Raw genomic sequence first — 7736 nt, forward strand, 5'->3', positions numbered from 1 at the left:
ACCTTTTGCTTCGAGGTCAGTTATCAGGTTCTACAGCAGTTCTGCAGCATGGAGGTGCACAGCAGCCACTAGTCACGAGAGTGCATAATCTCTGTGTAATGCAGGTGTGCGGTTGGCCCTGCGCCACGTTGGTCTTGGGTACGACGACGACATCATATCAAGGAGGGGTAACAGAAAGAAATAGATCGGCCACCGGCTTGGAGCTAGACCGTGTTTCCACTTTTGACATGGTACCCAAGTGCCATCAACGCTCGGTTGGACGAGAACGAAGTGAGATGCGGGCCTAGAGACATGGATGAAGTAGAATTAGGAGGAGCCTGATTTTCACATGGCCCGGATAGCAGCGACTCCGGTGCTGCCACGTTCTGTGTAACAAGTCTTTGCAAGAACCGGCAGTGAAAAGGGACGGGTTCACAATTGTTGCGCTTCAGAGTGTTGTTGCTAGGCGGCACACTGTAGTGATGAGCTCTGCGTCGTGTCACACGTTCCGTGTAACGAGCATGTCAAGGCATCGGAATCTGGCGGGATCGAAAAACTCTGCATTTGCCAGCTAGTCATGGTAAGTTCTGTTGGCAGCTCTGGCAGCCACACGCCGACGACGGGGTGTGGCCTGGACACATGGAAAACGCCCAACATTAGACGAACTAGACACACCCAGCACAAGACGACGACAGCCAGCGCTAGACGAAAGTCACACTGGCTTCCACCAATACGATGTGATGTGATGCAATTAATCAGAGGCAGATGGCCCCTATGCATAACAGTGCATGTCCATCGCTCTTTCAATTTGATAGTCGTGCTAGGGCTGGGATCCTATACCAGCATCAACGCCCGTCCAGCTCGGACACCGCCGGACGCCACATGGATCCGCGGGCTCATTGTCTTTCACCAACAATAGATGAATAATCGGGGCATCGGAGTAGAAATTCCACCCGTGCAAATAAAGGCGGATAGTGAACCAGGCTATCCTTGTCCCACCCCCTTCAAAGAGCAGTACGCCACGTTTTCGCGTCCCATAAGTTGAGCAATGTGTTTCCTTTGTAACCGCCAAGGCGCGAGGCGCATGCACCCCGATGGGCTACAGAATGACTTCAATCGTGGCAGGATGAGGGCTAGCCTTTCTCGTGTATACGTCCTTAGTTTTCTCTAGAATCATCACCATAGACTGGATTCGGCTGCGTGCCGTGGATGGTGCGTGCTTGGACGACCCATCCTGGACCATCGACAACGAGGCGGCGCGGAGATGAGCTGAATGGACTCGACCTTTGCCGAGCCAAGAATGTAAACTGTTTTCCGCAGCAGCGGGTACTCACACATTTCTGTCTCTTAATTCGTTCATCTTGACCCTTGACCCAAACTAAAAAAAAAACCGTTTGTCTTTCTGGTGGCGCATTTCACCTTGCATAGTCGCCTCTTCTCGCACCGCCTCCATGTCTCGGGTCGGTGTTTTACTGCGAACCGGGAAATCTGCTTGAGGATAAGCTCAACTTTACCGTGTCGTCGTGTGTTTTTGCCGTGCTGAATGCAAAAGTTCCGGGTGAATGATTATTATTTGTGATAGGCATGATACTCGACGAATGAAAGGACGAGTGTTTCACAGCCAACATCTCAGCTAGGCTACCCATGCCCTCGTTAACCATAACAGCGCGGAATATCGTAAGTGTCTGACATGATTCATCTTTGATAGAGAAAAGTAAGAGGGACTGGAGGGGGTTGGAAGAGCAATGTTTCATAGCTTGCGATTGCGACGGCTACTTGTGATTATGGCCGGCTGCCCCGTCCCCAATCACATTTGTTGTCACGCACTCGATGTCTCATTATGTACTGAGTAATGGAATTGTATTCATGGGGTGTAGTTGACTCGCTTTGATCTATGGACTCTGGTCATCGAAAGGCATCTATTTGCACGATTAAAGTGGAAAGAAAGGGAATAACCAAAAAGCAAACGGCTCCTATCCAACTCTTTCTTGGCCGTGTCGAGGCCGACAGTCTGCCGGCCGTGCTCCCAAAAATTAAAAAGAACTTGTAAAATGATAAAATGGTAATAAAAATCATGCATCCAATGCGCCAGCATCTTGCCCGTTATGCAACAATAATAAAGGAAAGGGAAAAGAGAGGCCCTCCGTTGGCTCGCGGAATTGCTCAAAAACACGCCCAAAACACCGTATGTTGCAGTGCGAACCTCCTCCATGTCTATTCATAATATTTTCCCAGAGGACTTATCTGGATCGACTTCTAGTACTTTGCCGAATAGCGCGCCGTAGGCGAGTACGGCATGTCGTAGGCCGTCGACTGGCCGTAGGGATCGTCCATGTACACGGTGGCACGGCGATCTTCTTCGGGGAGTAGCTCCTTGACTTCCCAGTTGTTCATACGGGTGCCGACGGAGAATTCGAGGTCTTCCTTGGTGATGGAGTCCCAGTACTGCAACCTTTGTTAGTGATCGAGGTTATTTTCCCTATATCGGTAGATCAAAATACCTTGTATACCATCATGACACCGAGAAGGTTGCAGACAGTGGCGAAGAACAGACCATCTAGGTAGTGACTGATGGCGCGGCACAGCTTGTCGGAAAAGGCGTACAGCATAACTTGGCCGATAACAAAGAAGAAGACGCCAAACGCAATGTCGCCGAGCGGCCAGCGGTCCTGCAAGGTGCGCGTGACGAGGAGGACCTGCATGACGACGTAGACAAACAGCTGAATGGCGTTCAGCAGGTACAGGACGACAAACAAGCCGACCGTGTTGGTGGGCGAAAGGCCAGCCCAGCTCTTAAAGGTGCCAATGGAGACGAGAAAGGTAATGGCAAAGGCGATTAGCGAGCAGGCACGCAGCAGCCAGACCGACAACGGGGTGCCGTCCTCGTACAGCTGGAAGCCGACAAAGCCATTGATGAGCAGGCAGGTGACGAGGGCGCTGGCGAGGCCGCTTTGTAAGGCAACAAAGTATGGATATGGACCAGAGCCAGGAGGCACGACGCCGGCGTCGACAATGAGGGAGAAGAAGGAGAGTAGCATGTAGAGGTAGAAGAAAGTCAAGATCTCGCGGCGGCCGACGGCGGTAAATTTGGAGCGGACGTGGAGGATCATGACAACAGTCATGAAGAGGGCGAAGATGTGCGTGGCCGATGCGGCGCCTTCGAAGATGATGGTGTTGGCCAGCTCAATGTTGCGCGCGTAGCACGAGGGCTCGATGCCGACGTGGTTGACACCAGCGAGCTGGGGGCCGACCGAGGCGCAGAGCGGCAACGGCGCATTCTCGCAGATGGAGGTAAAGTCCCCAAAGCCCGACATGGTGAGGCGATGGTTAGACGTCGACGTAGCAATGGAATTTTGTCGTCGATACTGGAGACGTGTGAGTGAAGACAGCTAGGCGCTTCCTCCCCGTGTCGTCTCCTCGAAAATGTCTCGGAAAAATGTCGTCGGCGGTAGTGTGGTGCGCTGGCAAGGAAACACCGTGTGGTCGTCGGGTCGGGGGACCGGGCAGTGGTCAGGGCAAAGACGCTCTTGCTGTCAAACGATGTTTCGAGGGTGGACGTGAGCTCTGCGGTTTGATAGGAGTTTCGGTAGTTGGCTATGTCTCTGATCTTTTTCTTGGTTGTGATGGAATGCGGATGCGGCGATTCGAATTTTCGTCGATCAAATGGAGAATAAGAGAGCGCTGCGGGAAAAGAACTTCGGTACAGTAAGCGAGTGGTTGTTCCGTTACAATGAGCTCGTGGCAAGGGAAGCAGCTAAGCCCCTTGATCCTTATACGTGTCGATTCTGCTCTCTGTGTTTTAGGCGCCGTTATGAAAGAGAGGCCAGCGAAGGGATGGGAAATGAGAATCTGAGATGGGAAGCCACGGAAGGACAAGGGAAAAAGTGGGCGGTCCGCAGCACTAAAGAGTGGTTGCCAGGGGTCGCCACAATAACGTTCGTTACCCTACAGTCACTGGCAAGCTTAATCGCCGCTCAACCCCCCCCCCCCATTATTCGCAGGGCGTGGGTTTATTGCTTCTAAAAGGCAAATTCTATTCGTTTTGGGGAAGCAGGTGATAATTCAGGGTTACTCCTGTTTCGTGCAAGGATGGTTCACGTCGCAGCAAAACACCTCGCCCAGTGGCCCTTTTGCCTTTGGCGCACCTATTGCACAATTATTGTCTGCCTTGAACTAAAGTATATGGTAGACTCCAAGGGCCCTTTTTTGGACGGTTTGCGCAAAATAGAATCTTCACCACAGAATCTTCATCCTGGAACACAATACGAGTTGCTGGTAGCCAAGCTCTGCTCGACCCCACCTCGTATCCGCCTTGACCACTGTCTGCCCTACGTCACCAAGTACCCACCAACCAACCCACTACCAACGTTGACACGCTGGAGCCATCACATCTCACGTACACCAGCGACAAAATGATGCAGAAGTAAAATCCCGTAAGTCTCCTACTGATATTGATACATCTATGGATGCTTGCCCCATCGTCATTTGCATCGTCACCGACCCCTACATCATTGCTGCAGTGACCGTCCTGTCTTCCAGGTCAAGCAATGATGTGTCTTGTAATTCTTCCTACCATACACGGACTGTCCGGCCGCTCGAGGCCAAAGAAAACAAATGTGTAATATAAAACATGAACAAATCCTCTAGCAATGCAGCAAATGCCCCATGTAACTGTCTGCTGTCCGTTTCTGTCGCCGTTACTACCTCGTCACTAATCACCGTCTTCCTGCGTACAGCTATAACGTCTGTACCAACGCCATTGGCTAATGCTGTTCATTTCATCCATGCCATGCAATGCGGCTCTAAAAAAACAATGCCGCGGCAAGTCCCTGCGCCAAAACTCAAGTGCGAAAAAAAAAAAAAAACCAAAAAAAAACAAAAAACAAACAAAAACAGAGCTAAGCTAGGTGATATCTTCTTACAATGCAAAGACTGCTTCCTTGTGCAGTCCCGCCATGAATTAAAAAAAAAAAGGAAAAAAAAGCGTGCGTCGTGCATCACCTGAGTGTTGTTATCGGATGCACAGGCCACACCTAGGGGTACGCGCCGTGATGACGGCTCTGCGGCGGCTGCTGCTGCTGCTGCTGTCTGTTGTATGTGATGAATTCGGGTACTACGCCAGTGCGCACGTCGTTGCGTCGACCCAGTGGTTGGTAGTGGATCTGGTTCGGGTTGATTGGTACAGAAAGATGGTATTGATCCAGAGATGTCGAAGCGGGATGGAGAAGCCTATTGACATGTCTGACAGGCCTGTATGGGCTGGAACGTTGCTGAAGGTAGATGCTTGGCGAGTTGGCCAGAGGTGTTAGCGCAAGAGGTGTATGCATAGCTGATCCCGCTCCGTAGGCCTCTGCCATGGGTGACGATGTGTACTGAACCAAGTTGCCAGGGCTACGTCGCTTGCTCGGAGTACCCATGTGGACAGGAGGTTGAACCGCCGTTGCTGAGGTCGGGTAGCCAGGAGCCATGGTCACCACCGGCATCATCTGCTGCAACGGTTGGGGCGGGGGCTGGGGTTGGGGCACAACACCACCCACTGGTTGCTGATAAACCGTTGACATGGCACGGACACCAAGCTGCAGAGGCGGCAGTGGCATATTGGGGCCGGTAGCATACGAAGGGCCAGCTGACATATACGGTGCTCCGGCAGACTGGGCTTGGCTCGTCACGATGCTGAGCTGAGGACCAAGTGGCCGTGCCTCCAACGCACCGGCCTGGCGGGTGCCGTTGCTCGGTAGCATGCCTGATGTCATTTGAGGGGGCACCTGTCTCTTGGCGGGGTGGTCGGCAGCATCGTATTCGGGGCTTCTCTTGCGTGAGGACGGAAGGCGAACAGGCTTGGATGCCAAGGGCGAGACGGCGTTCGCATGGTACGTGTGCCAATCGTGTGCCTGACCAGAAGTGGGCGAGAACACCCTGGCGGTGGTCGGAGTGTACGGAGGTAGGTCAGGCACCATAGTGAGCATATTGGCCTTCGGAGACGTGATCGGCGACTGAAAAATGCCTGCGTTGGCGGCCAAGTGCAGAGGCGAGGCAGGCTGACGCATGGCGCGGTCGTAGTACTCATGGAAGCATGCCAGCTTGGTGAGCCAGATTTCCCATTCCGCCTTGGAAGCTAGCAAGTTGTACCGCATGTTACTGAGAAATTCAACTTCCATGACGTGGATCTCCTGGACCGCAAAGCAAGATACTTCGGCCCAGGTCTTGTTGGTATATGTATTATCATCGAGGACTAGAAGAGGTCAGCATCGCTATCCAGCGACAAATATGCTGGAAGATAAAAGACACTTACACTTGTTACCCAGCATCAGGGCAACGGTCAGCAGGCGATACTCGCTGCCGGCGCGGCCTTTGATCTGCGGAGTCGACATCTTCAAACGGTATATGAAGAGGAGCGCGAGTAAGATGACGTTTTGCGTCACCTGCGTTGTCTGGAGCACATTCAAGACCCATTTGCGGAACTGGTCGTAAGGCTTGGCCAAGGAGGACAGTCGAGGCAGCGTCGCTGTGGCAGGAATCGAGCGAATGGATTCGGCTTTGTTAAGGTCATCTGCGGACTGGAACCAAAAGAGGCACGTCATCTGAACAGTGTGAGCAGTTGATACCGGTAATGGCAAGTCGAACGAAGGCATACCTGAGCGGCAAAGTCTGCCAGATTCCCGCCGGTAGGGCTAATGCATTTCGGTATTTGGAGGCTATGGAAGATGAGTGTGTCCGAATTTCGTCTCGAGCGGCTCTCCTGGGACGGCATCGCGATGTCCGCAGTGGGTGTAGGCGGACGTGCCGAGTAGCGGGAATCCTTTTGCACCTGCTGGGATCTGTTGGAGATGTCGTGTCGGAGGACCTGTTGAGGTTGTGACAAAGCTTGCTGCTGCAGTGGCTGCTGCAGTGGCTGGGGCGGGTAGCGCAGGTATTGCAGGCTTCGTGAGTCGGCAACTGCAGCCTTGGGTCTGTTTGGTTGGGCCACAGCAGCAGAATAATTGTGTGCAGCATGGTTGTCGTAGGAAGCGTAGGAGGGCTGGTATGTGGCACTCATGTCGGCTGCTGTAGGTCGAGAGTGGACACGAGATGCCACAGGACCGTGGCCAGAGGGGAATCTATTCAAGTCGAGGCAGGCGGCCGAGTGGGCATATGAGCAAGAGCTGTGCCTGCGAGGAGAGGCAAGAGTGGGAAACGGGAGATGCAGAGAACCAGCCTTCAATACTTGAGCAGACATGGAGGAGAGATGAGCTGGTGAGAGGTGAGCTCGGTGGTGAGGTTGACCTGGGCAGCATCAGCAACAGGCTGGCGTGCGTTTGCGGCGAGCGGCTTCGTTTGCCCGTTTGTTCTTCGACTCGGAGGAGTGACGCCAATGACAGGTGGGAAAGAGGAGAAGCCCAGCACGAGCAGCTGCAAGAGGACGAGGTGCTGTGCAAACGTCGAGTATAAGTGAAAACCAGGTCAAGTGTCTGTCGAAGGAAGAAGAGGCGGAAGGCGCTGAGAGGTATTGCAAGGGCCGGGTCGAAGAGAGCGGTCGTGGTATCGGCATGCGGAAGCGTCTCGAGGTGGGTAAGGTTTTTATTAGACAAGGCTCGAGCGAAGCGTGTGTTGCAGCTCTCTACGGAGGAGGCCTGATGATCGTGGGGGAGACGGGAGCTTTGTTGAGAAACAAAACAAGGGAAGAAAAAAGGGCAGATGCCTTTGGACGGGACCGACAAGAAGTCAAGTGCAAGTGGGCAAAGCCATGACGCGACCGACGGTTGACAAATGACAAGGAG

At 53.1% G+C, this 7736-nt stretch overlaps 2 protein-coding genes across 2 annotated transcripts; both read right to left on the reverse strand.

Annotated features, from left to right (window-relative positions):
- Positions 1-2235: 2235 nt before the first annotated feature.
- On the reverse strand, positions 2236-3293 carry LMH87_010680 (uncharacterized protein; the record flags this gene model as incomplete). The annotated part of the gene is made up of 2 exons (XM_056199697.1): positions 2236-2424; positions 2481-3293. 2 exons carry the CDS (start codon positions 3291-3293, stop codon positions 2236-2238), a joined length of 1002 nt encoding a protein of 333 aa, XP_056051620.1.
- A 1719-nt stretch (positions 3294-5012) lies between these two features.
- LMH87_010681 (uncharacterized protein) lies at positions 5013-7015 on the reverse strand (the record flags this gene model as incomplete). The annotated part of the gene is made up of 3 exons (XM_056199698.1): positions 5013-6211; positions 6272-6560; positions 6614-7015. 3 exons carry the CDS (start codon positions 7013-7015, stop codon positions 5013-5015), a joined length of 1890 nt encoding a protein of 629 aa, XP_056051621.1.
- Positions 7016-7736: the final 721 nt, after the last annotated feature.

This window comes from Akanthomyces muscarius, chromosome 4, assembly GCF_028009165.1.
Source record: "Akanthomyces muscarius strain Ve6 chromosome 4, whole genome shotgun sequence".
NCBI lineage: Eukaryota > Fungi > Ascomycota > Sordariomycetes > Hypocreales > Cordycipitaceae > Akanthomyces > Akanthomyces muscarius.